General features: G+C 39.3%; 1 protein-coding gene across 3 annotated transcripts in view; it reads right to left on the minus strand.

The window, feature by feature from the left end:
- The window catches only part of vps35l (VPS35 endosomal protein sorting factor like), a 66960-nt gene that overhangs the window by 22368 nt on the left and 22499 nt on the right, over positions 1 to 22093 (minus strand). For all 3 annotated transcript variants that reach the window (XM_057825345.1, XM_057825344.1, XM_057825346.1), the window contains 9 exons: positions 18754 to 18778; positions 15491 to 15699; positions 15306 to 15390; positions 11680 to 11736; positions 8064 to 8160; positions 5590 to 5637; positions 5397 to 5490; positions 3000 to 3200; positions 47 to 93 (listed from right to left, as the gene is read on the minus strand). In XM_057825345.1, coding sequence (XP_057681328.1) covers positions 47 to 93; positions 3000 to 3200; positions 5397 to 5490; positions 5590 to 5637; positions 8064 to 8160; positions 11680 to 11736; positions 15306 to 15390; positions 15491 to 15699; positions 18754 to 18778 — 863 coding nt within the window. The remainder of the gene's footprint in view (positions 1 to 46; positions 94 to 2999; positions 3201 to 5396; positions 5491 to 5589; positions 5638 to 8063; positions 8161 to 11679; positions 11737 to 15305; positions 15391 to 15490; positions 15700 to 18753; positions 18779 to 22093) is intronic.

A 22093-nucleotide genomic window follows, 5' to 3' on the forward strand; every position in this document is an offset into this window, starting at 1 on the left:
TAAACCGTTAAAATTTCCTTTGCTGTGCCGTGAATTCAATACATACTTGTTACCCAGCTTCTTGCATCTCTCCATCATCTCGGTTAGGCGAGACTGGAAAAGACACAGCGCTTTAAAAAAAAGAATTAAAAAAAAAAAAAATAGAAAAGGCAATTTCTGGAGAAAAATTCTTTTGGCTCTTCCATGAGTCCCTTGCCTTTAACTATGGAACATTTTCAAGTCACATCCTTTTTAACTCGTTGGCTGCCATTAGGCCTGCAGCTATTGGTTATTTTAGTAGTCAATTAATCCATCAACTAGTTAGTTCGAATAATCGAGTACCGTAATCGGATTACGTACATTTAATGCGTTGCAGAATAAGTTTTAGGAGATGTAAAACAAAGGCTTGCTAAGATTGCACTTTCAAAAGAACATTAAATGCGAACACAAAATAAAATTCACGTGTGTTTCTTCAAACTATGCAGAATTGCACTTTCAGTTAAAAATAAATTAAAATACCTGAGCTGAGGCTTAAATGGTATCAAGCAAATAAATAAAAGAACAACTGGCTATCTTAAATGCTATAAAATACAAACTTTTTTTTTAACAATACTCTTAATACATTCAAACATGTTCCCACAAAAGAACAGCTAAATATACCTGTAAACTAAATTACGAATGCATAAAAAACATATTAGGTCATTTTGGTCTTAACAGAGAGCAGCTGGATTCAGCCATGTTAAATGAGTTACAGTGGTTTGAAAATGAAAAATCTGAACCTATTGGAATTCCTCACATTTCTGCATAAAATCACCATCAACTGTGATCTGTACTTTGTCAAAATCTCACAGATGTAAAAACAGTGTCTGCTTCAAGTAAAAACCACACAAACATTTATAGGTTTTCATATTTTAATGAGGATAGCACGCAAACAATGACAGAAGGGGGAAAAATAAGTAAATGAACCCTCTGCCTAAGGAGACTTAAGGAGCAATTGAAACCAATTTTTACCAAAGAATTCAAGTCAGGTGTGTGCCCAATCACTGATGAGTGGTTTAAAGCTGCCCTTCCCACTATAAAACACACACCTGGTAAGAAATGCCTTGATGAGAAGCATTGTCTGATGTGCATCATGACTCGGTAAAAAACAGTGTCTGCGATCAAGGATAGCTGATTTGTATAAAGCTGGGAAAGGATACAAAACCATCTGTAAAAGTCTGGATGTTAATCAATTGACAGTCAGAGAAGTTGTCTACAAATGGAGAGAGTTTGGCACTGTTGCTTCTCTCCCAAGGAGTGGCCATCCACCAAAAATGACGCCAAGAGTTCAGCGCAGAATACTCAGAGAGGTAAAAAGGAACCCCTAGAGAGTCGGCTAAAGACCTACAGAAATCAATGGCACAGTCCAATATCTCTGTGCACACATCAACTATATGTAAAACTATGGCCAAGAATGGTGTTCATGACGCGGACTCAACTAGGGAAACCACTGCTTTCTAAAAAAGAAAAAAAAAAAAACATTGTTGCTCGCTTAATGTTCGCAAAAAGGCACTTGGAGACCCCACAGAAGTTTTGGCAAAATATTTTGTGGATTGATGAAACCAAAGCTGAATTGTTTGGGAGTAACACAATCTACCAATCTGACAGAACAATACAGTCACATGACCACACACAAGCTTGAAGTCAATTAACTTGTGTCTTCAAAGCGCCGTAAAAAAAAAAAAACTATTTCACATAGCGCATCACGCTGGCCTATTCAATCACGTGGCGTCTTTGATGCAGCGTAAAAAATAAGCATTTAAGCATTTAAGCATTTGACATTGACCGCCGCCATCAACATTACTTGAAAGCGCAGATTTTAACCTCTCTCCCAGTTTTTATTTGGCACGGATGTAGCACAGAAAATCAGAAATGTGATCGTTTTATTTCTTGGTTGCAAATATGATTTTGCTCCTGGACGGGTGACGTTTCATTTCTGTAGATTTTTCTAGTCAGAATTTGATGATTTTTTTTGTATTGTTTGGCCTAATATGGTCAAGTAATAGGGTTTTCTCTACATATAAAATATTGTGGCACACTGCCACACCAAAATAAAAGCCACTACGCCTTGCATATGAGATGTTTTTTTTTCTTAGATACATTCTAATTTATAATTTGTATAATTTAACAATATGTCTAAATTAATAGCTATAGCTCATTATTTACGCACTATTTGCCAGAAGTCATCTGAAGTAGCACGTCAAATACAATTGTTCTTTTACACGCTTTATTTTGAAAATCACATCGCTACTCCTGTTGCAAGTGTGAGCCTGAGTATCTTGGCGCGGAGTCAGGAGAAAAATCCACAGAAAGGTATTTCAAGTTAATGAATGTAATTCTGGTTTGATATGGGGCGGTTTTGCTGCCTAAGGGCCTAGACAACTTGCAATCATTAATGGAAGAATGTATTCAAAGGTTTTGCGGGAAAACCTTAGGTCGTCTGTCAGACAGTTGAAGCTAAAAAGAGGATGGATGCTGCAACAAGACAAAGACCCAAAACACAGAATAAATGAACTTCAGAATGCTTTCAGAAGAAAAAAAAAATTACGTTCTGGAGTGTCCAAGTCCAAGTCCAGACTTGAACCCCATTGAGATGCTGTGGCATGACCTGAAGACACCGATCCATGCCAGACATCCCAGGAATCTGACTGAACTACAGCAGTTTTGTAGAGAAGAATGGCCCACGATTAGTCTTGAACGATGTGCCAGACTGCAGATCAGTCAGTTGGATAGTTTCAGTTAAAGCAGAAAGTTTTTTTTTTTTGTTTTTTTTTTAATCTGTGTGATTTTGACAAAGATCAGATAACATTTGATGGTGATTTTATGCAGAAATGTGAGAAATTCCAAAAGGTTCACATACTTTTACATACCACTGTACATTATACTAAAAAATACTGCAATTGCTGGAAAGGCATTTTTTTCAATGCAGCTTGTTTCAGATCTTATTGCCTTCTACATATATAATGAGTCTCAGTCCACACCTCAGGTGCTCTGTAAGCACTACACTGCAGGATCCAGTTGATGGCCGGTGAATAAAGAGTCAGGTACTCGGGCATCTCCACTCTCTGTGCCAGCAGCTGGCTACGAACTCTCTCCCCACTGATCTGCCGGAAGGTTCCAAGGAAGTCAAAGAAGCTCCGCTTCAGGATGTCTTTCAAGCCGGGGGCGACCTCCATGCCGACCTGCATGGAAAAATTAGCTATGACATTCTTCGGCAAGGCAATAATGTATATCGTATGGCAGGGGCGTCAAACTCTTTGTCACTCTTTGTCATACATAGTAGTAATTTCCTTCGGCGGGCCATTATGTTTGCCCAACTAGGGCTGGTGCGATGAATCGACTAACTGACAAAGAATCGATGACAACTATTTTGATAATCGTTTAGAGGCATTGTTGACCTAAAAATGGGCCAAATCCTCACATTTCAGCCATTTATTACCACATAATGGCTTTACTACAGAACCACTGTGCTGTGGCGTGTCTGTTGTGCCGTGGAAAATACTCCACTTTCACCTAAATTATGTTAAAAATGTTTTTGGAAAATGAAACTGCAAATGTGCCGTGCCTCTGCTGTTTGGTCAGTAATCATGCACTACTCTTCCATATCAGTAGGTGTCAATAGGTCGCTAATTATTTTGTTTAGTAATGTCTAAAAGGTAAGAGAGGCATTGAAGCTAGCGGCTAGCTAGCGAAACTATACTAGTGACATCGATAGGCTTTTAAAAAAGAAAGATGCTGTGAAATGACTCACAAGACTAATAAGTATTTTACCTAAATGACCCATGACGAAAATTAAAAAGGCTGTGAAAAACGACACTGCAATACAACAAGTCAATCCGAGTGAGTAAAACAAGGGCGTAGGTTTGGTCACAACTTCGTTCAGGACGATATAACAGCAATAACCTGGATGTACACTTTTTGCTGGTGACGGGACATTAATAAAACCAAACAGATTGGGTGAACAATCTCACAAATATGAACCTAATTAATTGATAGGCTAAATTATCAGTGAAAAATAAATCTGTATTGATGAAAACTAACTTTGATGTCTTTTGGTTCAGGTGATACAACATTCGATTAAAACCTTTGTTTTCAAAAACTACTAAAGAAACATTTTGAAGTCCAAGTCCCTTTATTTAAAAAAATGTGAGCTATCCAAGAATGGGCCCACTTCTGGAGGACACTGGACCATCCCTAGACTTAAACTAAAGTATTTTAATATAAAAGTGATTTGGAGAAAAATTAATGGAAAAAAATCTGCGATATCCAAGGACCAATCTACATCTGAGGCATACTAGACTACCCCAAGACTCCAACCAAAGTACTCACATAAAATTCTGATGTGTGAGTTCATTTCAGATTTTTTTTTTTCATGTCAGTTCATGTTCATGTTAATTTCCCCCTGAAATGGACACATTCTTGAATAGCTCCCCATTTTTTTAATAAAGGGACTTGCACTCTGAAGACATCGCGTTGCATTACTATAATGCACATAATGCAAACAATGATCCAAATGAGGGACGGCTAGTTTGACTTTGTTGTTCCTAGTGAAGGCTGGCCTGACTGCAGTAGTTTTGCAGGTTAGCAAGTTCACACAGTTTAATGTTGTGCTAACTCTGATGCAGGTCGGACTCTCAGTTGCAAATTTGTGGTGTTTCCCTCACCTCCACAACATTGTCTTTTCACATTACTTACAGTGGTTGCTGCTGGCCGGAAAAAAAATTCTAATATCCCTCGTCTTCGAAGGGGACGGACAAGGCGGCATGCTGTCGACATGAATCTGTCGGGGCTGTGTGAGTGTGCGTGTGTCTTAACATAATGTAAGTAATTCAATTAATAATGGTAGGGTCTATTCTATCCCTAAAACATATGGAAATATGGGACGACAATTTAAGTTACCTATATAACTGAACTCATGATGTAATGCAAAAAATAATGTTGCTTAAAAGTTGGTGGGGACAATTTGAGCATCCTGAAAAGCTGGTCAAGTCCCTACTGTCCCTATGCAAACCTACGTCCTTGGAGTAAAAACATGATTATACAATTTATTTTTCTTTGCATTAAATTCTGGTTCAGTACACGACTTTACATACATATAGGCTACAAAAATTGATTTTACCTTTTTTTTTTTTTTTTTTTTTTTTTTTTTTTTGCCGTTGGTGTGCCTTGGGATTTTACTTAATGAAGAAAGTGTGGCCTGGCTCAAAAAAGGTTGAAAACCATTCATATATAGTACGCTCCAAAAGTTTTGAAACACCTCATTCAATGATTTGATTGCGCGACCACACAAAATAACATGGCGGGCCAGATCGGGCTCTTGGGCCTTGAGTTTGACACCTGCCCTCGCAAAGAGTAAGAAAAACTCAGAATTACTGTACCCTGCAAAGGTAAGCTCGTGTGTAAGCCGCCACCAAAGGGTCTCCGATTCCTCTGATCATGGCAGTAAGCCGCGGCAGAGTCTCCTGAATACCACTGCAAAATTACAATTGTTATGCTGTATTGCTTTAAATGACACTGAATCCAATTGGAGCAGAGGAGCAAATGATCCTTCAGCATCCAATGACTACTCACGATTTGTTCAAGAAGCGATTGCACTTCAAGATGGAGGCTTCCACGTATCTGCTCACAAACGTTATAGGAGATAAACCTGTGAAAAGTGTTGCACTGCGATCCTTTTAGAGTATAAGCGGCATGGAAAATGAATGAATGAATGAATGAATGAATGAATGATTCAATTTTCGGCTCCCAATATTGATTTTGACGACCAGCTGTGTGGTATCACCCGATGCAGATACTGCAACGATACCACTTTTTAAAAATATTTACGGTATACATGTTTTTTTCCCCTTTAATACTGAATTCAGAGGTGGGTAGTATCGTGTTACAATTACTCCATTACATTTACTTGAGTAACTTTTTGAGAAAAATTTAGTGATGCAACGATTAATTGATTAACTCGAGTAATGTAATTAGAAAAAAACTTCAAATCAAATTCTGCTGCTTTGACAATTCGTTTGATAAGAGTGACGTTGTAATAGTTTTGAAAGTGTTGCATTTATTATTATTGATTTGGATGGATACACTGCCCTCTAGTGGCAACAGTGAGTATGCATTAACTTGTCTTATAAGGCTGAATCCAGCTGCTCCATGTTAAGACCAACATAAGGTATGTTTTTGTTTGAGCTGATATATTTGTTTATGCATTAGTGATTTAGTTTACAAGTAGTTTCGCAGTTTTTTGTAGGAGTATGTGTTGGAACAATTTGTTAAGAGCATTGTTAAACAAAAAAAAACAAAAACAAAAAAAATGTCCGTTAGAATTTAATAGCGTTAAGCTAGCGGACTTTTGCTATGCAAGTTAGCTAATTGTTCTTTTGTGGTACTCAGATTTTTTTTTTTTTTTTTTTTTTTTTAACATTTGAGGCTAAGCTCAGGTTTTTCAATTTATTTTCAAATGCATTTATTGCTCTTGTGAAATCAAAGTGTCACTTTGAAGAAACAGGTATCTTATTTTGTATCTGCATTTAATTCTCTTTTGAAAGTGCAATCTTAGCAAGCCAAAATAAATGTTATTGATTATATTTGTAAAGAAGAAACGCTGCTCTTACGATACTTTGGACTACACGAGTCGTTTCCTCCGTATTCTACATAATTGATATGACTATTTTTGCCAGCACGGTGGGACTCCATTATACCAATCAGTTGTAACCGTACAGTCAAATTACTGCATTACGTTAGGCTATATGTACTAGTCGTTACATTTTTCCTCTTTATTCTAGATATATTTTACTTTACTTTTGACAGAAATACCCACCCAGTGGCTCTAACAATGAAACATAGCCACAGTAATCACATGACTCCATTCTACCAATCTGACAGAACAATAGTCACATGACCGCAGACAAGCTTGCAGTCGGAAATCCAAAGTCCTGTTCAATTAAATGGTTTCTTTAAAGCACCATAAAAAATGAACTATTTCAAATAGGGCAATGCAGTCAACTTTACTTGAAAGCGCTGATTTCAACATCTCTACCAGTTTTTATTTGGTACCGATATAGCACAGAAAACCGGAGATATGGTTGTTTTAATTTCTTGGTAGGAAACATGTTTTCTCCAGTAGAGGGCACTTATGGTTTCTGGATGAGTGATGTTTCATTTCTGTGGACTTTTGTAGTCGGAATGCGATGATTTTTTTTAGTATTTTTTTTTTGGCCTAATATGGTCATGTAATAGGTTATAGTACCCTACAACAGTTCATATATAAGATTATATATATATATTGTTGGTTTTGTTTAAAAAAATCATTTTAAAAAATCAAACACTGTAGGCAGTTACTTATTACTTGAGTATTCTTTTCGCCAAATACTTTTTTCTTGTACTTGAGCAACTTTTTGGACGACTACTTTTACTCGAGTAATGTTATTCTGATGTAACGGTACAGTGGTACCGCTACTTACGAACATCTCTGCATACAGAATTTTCAGGTAAAGACATGCCTCAACGGGAAAATATTGCCTCTTGAAGGAAAGAAATTTCAAGATAAAGGCAAAAATACAGTATGGCTGGTACTCGCAGCTCCTAGTTTACTGAATGTAATATACTTACATGCTGCTCTGCCATTGGCTATTGCCTGGCATCCAGTTGGCTAAGAGGACTTCTTCTCTATGTGTATGGTGGTATCCCAGCGTCCTCTTCATTTGCACCTCGTGTTCCGACATGTACACGAGTGTATTAATATTTATTCTTTATTCTTGTTTTTTTACATTATACACAACTCTGACTTTATGTTTATTGTGAAATAATGTAATTGTAACATGGGGCTTGGGACTGATTAGGGCATTTATATGGAAAACATGTCTCTACTTACAGAATTTTCAAGTTACGAAACTACTTCAAGAACCAATTAATTTCATAAGTAGAGGTACCACTGTACTCTTACTTGAGTAGAATTTGCGGCTTTTCTACCCACCTCTGAATGAATAGCTCCATACTCACTTAAATGTATACTGTCATTTTAGTACCGAATCGCAATTGAGTTTGGATACAGTCTGGGTATGAGTTCTCGAATGGAGGCAATCTTGAAGAACCAGTTGAGACAAGTCTCCTTGGCTGTGTCGTTGACATCATCGACTGTGAATGATTCTGGCAAAAAATAAAAAATAAAAAAAAGTCAAGCATGAGAGTTGAACTGAACTGAATATTTTTGAGAGCTGAGACGACGGAACCACATTGGATCCCATTCTACAAGTCTGTGCTACTATTCTAAACCTAAGTGTATATTTGCATGTACAGTATGTCAAGTAGGGCTGTCCCAAACAACTAATTTTCTCCCGATTAGTCAGCCGACTATTTTTACGATTAGTCGACTAATCTTATAATTTTTCAAAAATTTTATTTATTTATTTATTTTTTTACTAATTTAGCATTACTAATTTAGCAATGAAATTTTTGTTGACGCTTATCAATTCACAAAAACATTTTGGAACACTTAAATTCTTTATTGAAGTACAAATAAACAGATAAATAACAATAATAAATCACAAATAAACAATGACTTCAAATGCTGATGGAATTAACTTGTGCAAAAGAATGGAATGTAGACAGATTCAGAACACCGACTTCTCCTTTCCAACATGATTGAAAACAATTCTTAAAAAAATACCTAGCATTAATATTATAGTATACTGTAGTACTATATATAATAGTATTATAATAATTATTCATTGCCAATCAGACTTTTCATAAAGTGTGTCATTTTAAAGGTATTCTTAGTGTAGCATCTGAAGTATGTGGGATTAACTCCAGAAATCGTTATTTATATGACGAACATGACGTGTTTATATTTTGAAATGCTCACCGGAAGTACGTTCGCTAAACCGCTAATTTAAGCTTTACACTCCGTAAAAAAGCACTTTTTGTGATTGCATGTGGTGTCAGTAATAGATTTTTTTCCTTTTGCAAATGCTGTTAACCAGCGATTTTTCATGTTTGAAGTGTCACCTTTTAACTGCAAGTTTTGGAGAAGGCTGCCTGTTTTATAGGCGGCTAAAGTAGGTCATCTTTTTTCCCCATTCACCTCAATGTAGCAATGCTAACGTATATAGTAGTGATGCACGATAATGCATTTTTCAGCCGATACCGATAACCGATAATTTCCTCCTCGTTCCAACCGATAACCGATAATGTCAAGCCGATAATTTTATTAAAGATATATGTAAAATTTTAAAGTATACACAAGAGAAAATACTGCTGTGCAAAAATAATATTGCTCTTTTTTTTTTTCAACATCAAATGTGAACAAGTAGTAGTAGTAGTAAATTCCAACATCTAAATAAAGACAGATTGTCTGACATTGTGTAATGGTAAACTTTTGGCAACAATTACTTACAGAGTAAATACATAAATTGCACAAAAATGGCTTTAAAAGTATGCCATTCCTAAAGTATAACATTACTACACAGCAAAAACACAGCTCCTTAAGACTAGTTAAAGTCCCTTGTTTTCAGTGTAAATCTATTGGAAATAAATTAACTGCCAGCACTTCAAGTATATTTCACTCAGATTTCTTGAAGAAAAATGGCCAGCTGAAAATAAGATTAACAGCCTTATTTTAAGCAATAAATTATTATACATAATCCTAAAAAAAAAAAAAAAAAACTTGTCAGAAATGTTCTTTATTCAAGAATATGTATGGTTCAAAACATTATTTGAAAGCAATTTTTTCTTGATTTAGGTGAAAATGACCTTATTTTTTTTAGATTAATTAGATTAATAAGAACAAATTGCAATATTTAGTTCAAGTAAGTGGAATAATCTGGCGCATTCAACTAGTCTTCAACACTCAAACAAGATGGGGAAAATTATTTGACTACATTTAAGAAGAATGATCTGATTAAGACGTCATAAATTTAAAGCGTACTGAATGCATTACTGACTGGATGACTTCTTTGTGTCATTTGGTGCATGTTACAATTATCAACTAACCACTGTGCCGTCATGATAAACATGGTTTGATGACATCAACTGTGTAAATGTCCGTGGTAAAACTGATGTGATCGGCATGTCTTTCACGAAGAATCGTGGTCGTATAAACTGCATTATTTTTTCATCCAGGGATTTGGCTATCGGGTCATTTCGGGAAATTCCTCCCGCCTGTGCCCTTCAGTCCGCCCGGCTACCAAATTAGCACCCGCGCCAGGCCTCTGTCTTGAACCGGAGTGGCGGCGGCAGCTAAGTTCGTACCGGATATCCGCCCGCCTCGGCCGGCTCGCTGCGGCGCATTCGGTGCATGGCTCTGCTCTCATCCTCTACCCGCCTAGGGCAAGGCGGCGGCGGCCTGCCGGACCGGCGGGCTCCGTCGGAAGACAGCTACTTGTCAACTATCGATCTCGTGAGGTGTTTAGCCATAGATGGGAGTTTACCACTCGCTTTGGGCTCCATTCCCAAACCCCCCGACTCCGGGAGGACCGCAGCGTCTCTGTATCGTCACAAGCCCCGTAGCTTCCTTTATAGTTTATTAGTTAACAATAGCTTTAGCATTCATGCTAGCAGCAGCCTCATATTCGTTCCAAAAATCATTGTGATGCAGTTTTAAATGGCTGCTGGGTTAGTGCTAGTGGTGTTCAATGAGGACGCTTTCTTTAGGCCTTGAGGAACTGTTTTGTAGATGGCGAGAGCATCGTTTATTTCATTTCACACACGGGAAAAGCAACGCACGCTAGTGAGAGCGCCTCAACAGTGTAAACACTGATGTGTAACACCGCCTCCTCTATGACGCCGTACTCCTAAACCCCTCCTCCCACAGGGGCTTCAGAGAGGGGAGGGGTTGAGCAGGCGGCAGTGAAGAAGTGGAGAAAACTGCTTGGTTGCGCACATTTGGAGGCTAAATCAAGTATATAATTATCGGATTGCATTATCGGTTGATTTTTTTATTATCTGTATTATCTGTGTGACGTCATAATTGCCATTATCGGCCGATAATTATCGGTAGCCGATATTATCTTGTATCTTTAGTATATAGTGTTTAATATAGATGTGTTTTCTTATTTTGTATGTCTGAACTTTAATTCTACAGCGTGTTGATGAGAGAAAACAACTGGAGTCTCATATGCCATCAGCACGCACGCACAAATGGATGCACGCACGCGCGCGCAGCGATAAAACGCAGCCGTGAAAATGACCGCCCTCATTTTTATTTACCATGCGATAAGTGGACTCATTGCATATCGCGACAGGCTTAGCAACTTTAATAATACATGTCATTAGTTAGTTAGATGGACCTACAATCTCCTGTCGTTATCATTCACGGCCGACGTGCAGCCAAGCTTGGCATTGAAGAGACAGAACACAACAGTGTACCCTCCTTTGTTTCTTTAAAAATAAGTCAATGTTTTGGACTCTCTGGTGCGCTTTTTTTTTTTTTTTGGCTTTGTGCCGCTTTCCCCGCTTGCATACCAAGCGTCCGACATTCTGAACTTTCCACGCATATATATTTTTTTAACCCTTCATTAACCGTCGACGGGATGTTGTGCTCGTCGACGGATTTACGTCATCGAATACGTCGACTATCTCGACTAGTCGGGACTGCTCTAATGTCAAGTAGTCCACCCCCCCCCCCCCAAAAAAAAATCAAAGCAAGTGTGGTGGATGTGGAATCCATACCTGGTAAAGGTCTGGGGTCTGAACACAGGGTCCAAATTCTGTCGTACACAAGCCGGCCTAGACAAGCAAACGAACAGAAAAAACACTCATAAAAAATAAGTAGCGTCACTAAATGAACACAAAAAGTAGTGTTGCACCGATATATTGATACTCGTACTGATACGGCACTAAACTGACATAATCAGTGTCAGGGAGTACTCCGGTGGGACCCCGATAGCCAACCGTCAGACCAGCGGGTGAAGTTTCCCATGTTGAGTCAAATTAAACAGCAGGCTCTCGGTTCATAGAGGCGCTACCTGGCATCGAAGTCATCCATCTGAGGCGCGCTATTTTCGGCTTGGGCTCGAGCCGACGGTAGGGCCTGACGAGTGTTGGCCATGATTCTTGCTTCATCATACTGTTTTGGATTACGCCATTGGCGTAATCACTTGTCACTCAAACATGTCTGACCAATAGACCCTACCCACCGACGTCACAAAATCACGTGATCGCTGTATTGTTCCGCCCCCTTGTCCGTCATTTTGTGTCTGTATTATCAATGGTCTCAATTGATCGAGCAATTTATAATGCATTTCATGGAAGACCCGGTGCTTTCGGATGCCGTAAACTCACTGGATGCGTTGCATAAAAGGCGTTATGTGGAAAAGCTTCAGTTTATCCATTCGCCAGATCCATATTTGATGCCTAAATCGATGTTTTTCGACCCGCTGTCTGCGCCGTCTTTGCCTGACATCTGCTAGCTACCCTGATATTTACAACTATCTTGTCCACACAAAATCAGCCTATTCTCACGAAAGTTTGAATAACTTTAAGAGCTTGGGGGCTTATAAATACTTCGTTGCTGGTTGGGTGAAACAGGTCCTCGTCCACGAAAATTCGGCAGGAATCTATCTTGTGCTTGGAAAGGTGAGTTACGAAATTTTCAATTCAAAATATTTTGTTCTTGCTAACATCCACTGCCAAGTCTAATGTATTTCATGTCATTTGTCAATGGAGCTAGGGCTTTTAATGTTTATATAGTTTAGCGATAGCACTCTCACTACATACATACGTGTATGTTGTCGGCGATTAGCCTAGCAATGATCTTAATTGTGGTTGTCAGCCCAAAACCCTCTAAATATATATTAAATGCATCTTACCAGATATAAAATGACTACTACATAATCTGTGGTAATCGTTTGGAGCCAAGTTTTCTCGTTGAATTGCAGCAGCCCATCTCGCTCTCTCCTCTCCGGGTCTCTCGGAATCCGGTAGAACTTCAAGTCTCGCCGTCTATCTTCTCTGTTATTGCAACCGACTGCCACACACGCCTTCACCATTTTGATTATTAATGTTAACGAGCAGAAAAACACGCCGTAAATAGGAGGAATGTACGTAGCCGTAACAGGTAAACACGATGTGTTGACGGACAATTGGGCGGCACCAGTCAGGAGGGCGGAGTTGTGACGTCATGTGGGTAGGGTCTATAACGCGAAGTGAACATTTGTGTCAAAATTTCCATCAAAAAAACAAAAAAAAAAGTGCCTTCAAAACTTTTTCCTCTTCAATCGAAAAAAAAAAAAAAAAACAACAACAACAAAAAAACGGTAGTTTAAAACTTTTTACACTTACAAAAAGTGACTCTACAATAAAAAAGGTAGTTTAAAACTTTTTACACTTAAAAAAGTGACTCTTCAATTAAAAAAAAAAAATAGGGGAGGGCAATTTTATTTTTAAATGATTTTTTTCTTTGATTGGAAATACTTTTTGGTTGCTGGAACTTTTGTTTGGTGCTGTTCCGGTGAGATTTACAAAGATAACTGTCTGAAGACGACATCAAAATTCCCTCAGTCCTTGATGATATGGGGCTGCATGTCAGCAGGCACTGGGGAGATGGCTGTGGTTAAACCTTCAATAAATGTACAAGTTTTCATTGAAATAGATTTTAGACAGATTTCTTATCTCTTCAATTAAAAATATGTCATTTTCCAAGATGACAATGCATCATGCCACAGAGCTAAAACTGTTAAAGCATTCCTTGGAGAAAGACTCATCCAGTCAATGTCATGGCCTGCAAATAGCCCACATCTCAACCCTATTGATAACCTGTGGTGGAAATTGAAAAAATGGTCAACAGCAAAGCTCCGACCTGCAAGAATGATCTGGCAATTGCAATCAAAGAGTTGGCACCAAATTGATAAAGAATACTCATCAAGTCCATGCCTCAGAGACTGCATGGTGTCATAAAAGTCAGAGGTGGTGCTACTAAATACTAGAGATGTGTTTTGATTGTTATTTCTTTTTTGTTTCTCATAATTCCATTTTTTTCCCTCAGGATGGAGTGTTTCCATATATATTTCCCTGCACTTGCTCTATAAAAGTAACATTTACTGACCACCGCAATGTTTTTTATTCATTTCTTTTAGTGTTTCTGAATGCTAAAGAGTTGCACTTTTGAAGTAATTCATTATTTTTTTCAAGATTGTTTGTTCTACATGACAAAACTGTCTGAGTGAGTGCTCGTCCGAGACTGGTGATTCCATACTTTTTGCTAGGAGTTGTAGTAGTGTTGTAAAGGTTTTGAAAGTGTTATCATTTATTATATTGATTTGGGTGGATACACTGCCTTCTAGTGGCAACAGTGAATATGACATAACATTTAACATGGCAGAATTCAGCTGCTCTCTGTTAAGACCAATATAAGGCAAAATTTTGTTTGCGTTAATGTTTTTTATACATTCGTAATTTAGTTTATGGGTGTATTTAGCCGTTTTTGTGTGAATTTTTGAACGATTTGTTAGGTGCGTTGTAAAAAAAAAAAAAAAAAACGGTAGCATTTTATAGCATTTAAGCTAGCAGACTTTTGCTCTGCAAGTTGGCCAATTGTGCTTTTGTTGTACTTAGATCCTGTTTATTTTTTATACCGTTTCATGCTAAGCTCAGGTATTTTAATTTCTTTTTAAATGAAGGTGCAATTCTGCATAGTTTGAAGAAACACTCCAATTTTATTTTGTCATGGCATGTAATGGTATTTTGAAAGTGCAATCTTAGCAAGCTTTTTTTTTACATGTCCAGAAATTTATTCTGCAACGGAATAAATGTTCCTAATCCGATTACACGATTATTCGAACTAACTAGTTGGTTGATTAATCGACTACTAAAATAATCGATAGATATAGCCCTACATGTGATTATTATTGCGACGTCTCATTGGTGAAACTGGATGAGCCACTGTTGGCGTCTCTGGCAAAAAAAAAAAAAAGTAAATATTTAAAATCTAATGTGTAGAATAAAGAAGAAAATGTGACTAGTGTAGCCCAAAGTAGCGGAGTAAGAGTAGCGTTTCTTCTTCACAAATCTACTCAAGTAAAAAGTAAGGCTTGTTAAAACTACTCTTAGAAGTACATTTTCTCAAACAGTTATTCAAGTAAATGTGACAGAGTAAATGTAACGCGTTACGACCCACCTCTGCTCATGTGAGAATGCGGTAATTTAGTATTAAAAGTTAAATTTGGTATCGGTGCGGTATCTGCATCAGGCGATACCACACAGCAGGGTGTCAGAATCGAGAGCCAAAAATGGTATCAGTGCAACACTAAGAAAAGGCATATGAATTCATCAAAAAGATTAAACTGGTCACTACGTACCAAAAGTGTCAAGTATGTCAGTGATGAGAACGAACTTGCTGGGGTAAAACTGGATCACAGATGTGTCAGATAGAAGCTTGGCGCACTGCAACAACATTAACAGGAAAAACTCAAGCGTTTTGCTTCATTTCACTTAATGGAACTAATTTAACTTTCCATCATCGACACACATCACAAGGAATTACCTGGATGACAATCTTCAGGGCTTTGACCTTCTGGTCAGAGGCCCAGGCTTCTTTCAGGGACTGGTTGAGCTCCTCAATACGGTTTGCATATTCCTGCTGGGAAAGATTGAGCAGCTCTCTCTGGGAACCTTCTTCCAGATCGTCCAGTTCCTCCAGACGTGTGCGAACTTTCTCTGAGACTGCGGAGGATCCAGAATTTTGGGAATTTCCTGGAAGGACAGAACACAAATATTTGCAAACTTTTAATTACCCTTTTTAAAGTAATATACTCTGCTCAAAGAAATTAGAGACATCAGATGTAAACGGGGTATCTTGAATATTTTTCCTGATCATAAGTAGAGTGATGTACTAGTTTTAGTAACAAACTGATGCCACATAATTTAATATAAATTAAAAGGATCAACTCATAGAAAGGGAAAATCAAAGACACCCGAAAAATGGAAGTTCGAAAAATGATGCAGCAGACTGGTCTATTTTGCCAAAAGTATCATTGTAACAACTGAAAATAATTAGTAGTTCGTGTGGTTGGTGGTATGCCTGACAACGTTGGGACATGCTCCTAAAGAGACAACAGATAGTGTCCTGGGAGATCTCTTCCTCGGTCTGGAACAGGACATCACCAAAACAGTGTCACAGAAGGGTTCTATTAGGTTTAGGACATGTGAATGTGGGGGCTAGTCAATTGCATCAATTCCTCCAGGAACTGCCTGTCTACTCTAGCCCAGGGGTGTGCAAACCGGTCCCCAAGGTTTTCGTGAATTTACTGTTTGATTGTTTGTATTACTCCAACCAACCCAATCAAATAAAGTGCTTTAATTTCATAGTTTAAGAAAACAAGCAGAATACATTTGAAGTATGAGAGCCTGGATGAATGGTTAAGGCGGACAAAAGAGCCTGTGTGCGAGTGATATAGATCTGCACAGCAAGCATGTCTCCCCAAGACAACAGGCAGAGCAGGTACCCAAGGAGAGAACAACTATAGGATGTCGTGCTGACTGCGGAAGCTGACCACCAGGGAATCATGCTGACTGGAAGGCTCAACGCGAGCGTCATGCACCTGACTGAGCGAGGTTGACGCTGACTGGGTGAGACAAGCAGGGGATGGATGAGCCATCCTGCCTACCAGCCCATGTCTGGTAGGTGAAGCAGACGACAAAACCCCAACCAACAACTCTTCTAGTGACCAACGATGGACAGTCCAAAACAATGGAAGGACATCCTCTCCTACCATAAAGAACGGTAATCTCTTTGCCCGGACAACGGTGATGCATGAACCCTCTTGTCCAATCAGCAACAGGCGATATACTAAACAACGCCCGAACACACACCCTCCGTCCTACAGCACGCCTCACAAACTCCTTTAAAAGACAACTCTTTAGTTAAATGTTGTCACTTCTTGGGAATCTTTTACCTGTTGATTGTTGACCCTGGATCCAGCCTTCCTCTCCGTCTGGGTCTGTTTGCTGTCTGCCTTGCTGTCTGATCGTTGTTGACTTGAAATAAATTGTCAACTCGTCTTGGGTGAGCTTTTTTTTCAGCTTTTAAAAATTGGAGTCAGCACGAGAGGTTAGAACTAAGGTATAACATGCGGAGTTTGGTTAAAAGGCCACATTCAAACAGGCCGTAGTGGGTCCTGATCTTTGTTCCAACTGATACATCACTGACAGTTTAACCAAAGTGTTTTTTCTGCTGAAACAAGAAACACCTGACTGCGATCAACTGAATGCATTTGCAGGACATCGGATCGGGGAAAAGGTTTCCTTTTGATGGGTTGGAACCCACACCCACTGCAGCCCTTTGTGTAATATTTTGCCCACCCCTGTCTAGGCACATGAGATCGGGCATTGTCTTGGGACCAGGAGAAACCCAGGTCCCACTGAACCAGTGCAAGTTCTGACATAGGGTCCAAGAATTTCATCCCGATACCTCATAAAAGTCAGGGTGCCATTATCTAACCTGCATAGGTCTGTGTGTCCTTCCAGGGATAGGCCTCCCCAGACCACCACCAAATCGGTCATGCTTAATGCTATTGAAAGCAGCATAAAATTCTCCACGGCATCTCCAAACACTTTCATGTCCCATGTTCTCAGGTTGAACCTGCTCTCATGGGTGAAGAGCACAGGGCGCTAGTGGCGGAGTTGCCAATTCTGGTGGTCCATGGCAAATACCAATTAAACTCTACCATGCTGGGCAGTGAGCACAGGGCCTACTACAGTATGTCGGGCCCTCATGGATCCTGTTTCTGATTATTTGGTCAGAGACATTCACACCAAAAGCCTGCTGGAGGTCATTTTGTAGGGCTCTAGCAGTGCTCAACATGTTCCTCCTTGCAGAAAGGAGCAGATACCAATCCTGCTGAGGGTTTAAGGACCTTCGGAGTTGCCAATTCTGGTGGTCCATGGCAAATGCCAATCGAACACTACCACGGTGGGCAGTGAGCACAAGGCCTACTACAGGACGCCGGGCCCTCATGGAGCCTGTTTCTGATTATTTGGTCAGAAAAATTCTCACCAGAAGCTTGCTGGAGGTAATTTTGTAGGGCTCTAGCAGTGCTCAACATGTTCCTCCTTGCACAAAGGAGCAGATACCAATCCTGCTGAGGGTTTAAGGAACTTCTATGGCCCTGTCCAGCTCTCCTGTCTCCTTGAATCTCCTCCATGCTCTTGAGACTGTGCTGGGAGATACAGCAAACCTTCTTGCAACACATATTGATGTGCCATCCTGGAGGAGTTGGACTACTTGTGCAACCTCTGTAGCGTCCAGGTACCGCACTATGCTATCCAGTGGGATATTGATCCAAGCCAAATGAAAAACTAAAACAGCAGAAAATCAGTCAGTAAAAAAATCAGAGACGAGGGAAAAAGAGACGAGGGAGGCAAAGAAGTATCAGTGGTCTCAACCTAGAAGACCATTTCGGTTTTGAGCACCGCCTCATTATTGCCCCTCTGAAGCACCTGTTGTTTATTTCATTCATAACAAAGCAACTGAAACTGATTAACAACCCCGTCTGCTGCTTAACCGACCAGATTCCAAGAGGTTTGACTGATAGGCTGCTATACTATCAAGTGTTCCTCTAATTTTTTGAGCAGTGTGTATATTCAGTCAATCCATTGGTAAATATTGTTGAAATTGAGAAAATTGTTCCAATACAGAATATAAAGTTGACAGTATGACAAGTTAATGCTAGGAATAATGAATCTCTAATGACAAAAAAGTTTACTTCTAATACTTTTACATAATAGAATATAAAAATCATTCCTTACCATTGTCAGAGCCCATGCACAGATTCTAAAAAAACAAACAAACATAATGGTAACCATAAGATTGAGCACAGTGTGCTACAAAACATGTTTTTGTCATACTGTATGCATATGTATACTGTATTCATGGCTAAGGACTGGCTTTAAATGCTCATGTTTGAGTGCCATTGACGGTGCAGGTACACAAACTGTTCGGGGAGGCCTGCGTATCACACTATAGGATGGGCTGTGGTGTAATAATACGCGCTTGTAAAACTGTCGCGAACTAATCTGACCATCCAAACACATCTTGTACATGCTAACACGTTTTTGTTACTTGATCTGGAAACGTAAAAACACAAAAGCATTTTCAATCCGGTACTTTTAAAGGAGCGCATTTCATCCAGGTATGGCTGGTAGTGCTACAATGATTAATCGACTGACTCGAGTAATTCGATTAGAAAAAAGCTTTGAATTAAATTCTGCTGCTTTAAAATGCGCATAACCCCAAAAAGCATGGTTATTTCGTATTTCACGCGGTGTTTTATGCTCCTGAATGAAATGGACCGCTTGGATGTGTGTGGAAGCGATCGTTTTATATATTCAATTTTTGAATCCCGCGCCACGAAAATGAGTGACTTTCAGCTTCAGTCTCGGGTTTAGGACGAATAAGACGTCACCACTGGGTCAGCATCTCACAGTACAGCATTGCTTTATAGCATGCAGATGGACTGCGGATTCAGCTGATTTTGCGGAATAATTCGTTTATTTTTTTGCATCACGCCAGCCAAACGGCTGCAGAAAAAGCCTTTTTGGGTTTCAGAAGGTTCCCGTTCACTGCGGATATTGGACAAAACAAGCCCTACTACTGTGAGACCATTGGACTTACGAGGAAATAACATCTTATTTTGTATGATGTCAAATACTGGGATCATGGCACACGTTTTAATACGGAGGTGGCTTGCATTCGTGGTTGATTGTCCACCGAAAATGCCACTCGGCAGAGGACCGGCAGCTTGTGCCCCCCCGGAAAGCGCTATACTCAGCTTATTGCCATCTTCGTGTACCCGGCGTTCTGTCAAATTTTCAACCCCATCAGAAATCGCAACTTTGAGTCAAAAATGGCCGCGAATACAGCGATTACAAAGTAAACGCTACAAACTTTCTTTAAATAAAGGACTATTTACTTACGTTTGATCATGGACAAACATGTAGAAAGTTTCTCCTCAGACACATCCTGCCATGTTAACTGCACAACAACTGCATGCCGGTCTCTGTTTACGTCTTCGCCGTGTAGTAAAGCATTATTTTACCCCATATTCGTGTTGAACATGTGGCAGCTACGCGCTCCTCCGACGTCGGCCGGTTTGTCCGGCGGTCATTCTCCAGCTGCTTCCCCGGCAAATGAGCTCTCCTGCCCGCAGCAGGGGAACTACGAGCTGTTAACTTGCTCGCCACCGGGCGGGTTGCCGATCGTCGAAGACAATCGACAACCCCGCCGTCGTGTGAAATGACCGGGCTATTTTTGTGTGAGTTTTCGCTTCGAAAAGCGAAAATAAGACTTTCAGACGTCACTCGGTTCGGGTTAGCTTGTTGGCTAGCTTTCACGCCTGTTGGTTTGTTTACATTCTCCAAAACCGGGGCAGGGAAATGACAGAAGCCTGACTAACTACGGTGGCATAAAATATCGTTCGGGAGGTGCGACAGTAAAGGTGAAGTCGACATTTTTTACCATTATGGAGTAATTTTGCCATGTCATACTAAATAAATGCATTTTTATCATTTCATATTCCGTTTAGCACAAGACTGTTATTTGTCATGACCATACCATTTATTTAGCAATTGTGGGAAAATACTTCGATAAAAAGAATATCCTGTAAAAATATTGGAGTAGAGAGACTGAAACAATGACATTTTGCGTCTCTCTTCGTCGCATTTTCCTCATTGTGAATGATTCTCCCATGACCCTGCCGACGTCATCTTCCTGTTGGGGACGCTAGAGCACTATAACGGTAGGTGTGGCTAAACGGCGGATTAAAAAGCTAATTTCTCGTCATCTGCACTTTGCCAAATTGTTGTATATAGTCGCATCGTCTCAAAATATGATTGTAATTCACATAATAATGCTATTTAACACTTTTTTTTTTTTATCCTGTCGTACGCACTTTAAGGATTGGTTTAATTAATAGAGTTGTAATGGTTTGTTTTAAAAGTGTTTACATTTAGTTTTTTTCATTTGGGTTGATACCCCGCACTCTAGTGGAAACAGTGAATATTACAACTCATCTAAAATGGCTCGATCCAGCTGCTCCTTATCAAGTTTTTGTTTGAGCTAATGTAATTGTTTATGCATTCGTAATTTAGTTTAGTGGTATATTTGTCAGTTTTTGGTGGGAATATGTGTTTGAACAATTTGTTAAGAGCATTGTAAAAAAGTCTGCATTTAATAGCTTTAAACTAGCGGATTTTTGCTATGCAAGTTAGCCAAATAAACCAATTGTCTTTTGTTGTCCTTCGAATCTCATTTATTTCTTTTTTTTTTTTTTTACTGTTTGAGGCTAAACTTAGGTATTTCAATTGCTCTTGTGAAATGAAAGTGCAATTCTGCATACGGTAATTTGAAAAAACATGGGAATTTTATTTTGTATTCTATCCACATTTAATGCTCTTTTTAAAAGGCAATCTTAGCAAACCTTTGTTTTACATCTGCTAAAATATATTATGCAACGCATTAAATGTTCCTAATCTGATTATTTCATTATTCGAAGTAACTAATTGATAGATTAATCCAGGTCCGGAGTGGGACTCATTGTCAGCCCCAGAGTTTAATGCTACAGACCAGCCCACTTTATATAATGACTTAGCATATTAAAATAGTTTAATTATAATCGTGCTTTTAAGCGATTATGTGAAAGACAAAATATTGAACTCACCAAAACGGCTGTCTCCTAAAGCACTTATACAATTCATCTGTGCATTTCAGGGGGGTTCGGGAACATCAATCCACCTCCTAGTGCCATATTTGGGGTTAAAATGCCAAAGTTATGTTTTGCCTGAGAACGTTGATTTCACCCCAAACTTCTGTGTCTTTGTGTCCAAAAATAGGTATTTTCAGGTGGCCGCGACATAAGCACGAAGTGACTGGAGCCTCCATGCTGGAGGTTCTCGTGGTGCTCAAAAACATTCACATTCCAGGTTCTCGTGGTGCTCAAAAACGTCTACACGCTCATTCACAGTTTATCTGTGCATTGCAGCTCAATAAATGACAATAAATGCCACATTCCGCCTCAGAGTGCCAAATTTTGGGGGAAAAAAAAAAAGTTACATTTTGCCTGACAAGCGGATTTCACCCCGATCCTCTGCA

The sequence above is a fragment of the Corythoichthys intestinalis genome, chromosome 21, assembly GCF_030265065.1.
Source record: "Corythoichthys intestinalis isolate RoL2023-P3 chromosome 21, ASM3026506v1, whole genome shotgun sequence".
In the NCBI taxonomy this organism is placed as follows: domain Eukaryota; kingdom Metazoa; phylum Chordata; class Actinopteri; order Syngnathiformes; family Syngnathidae; genus Corythoichthys; species Corythoichthys intestinalis.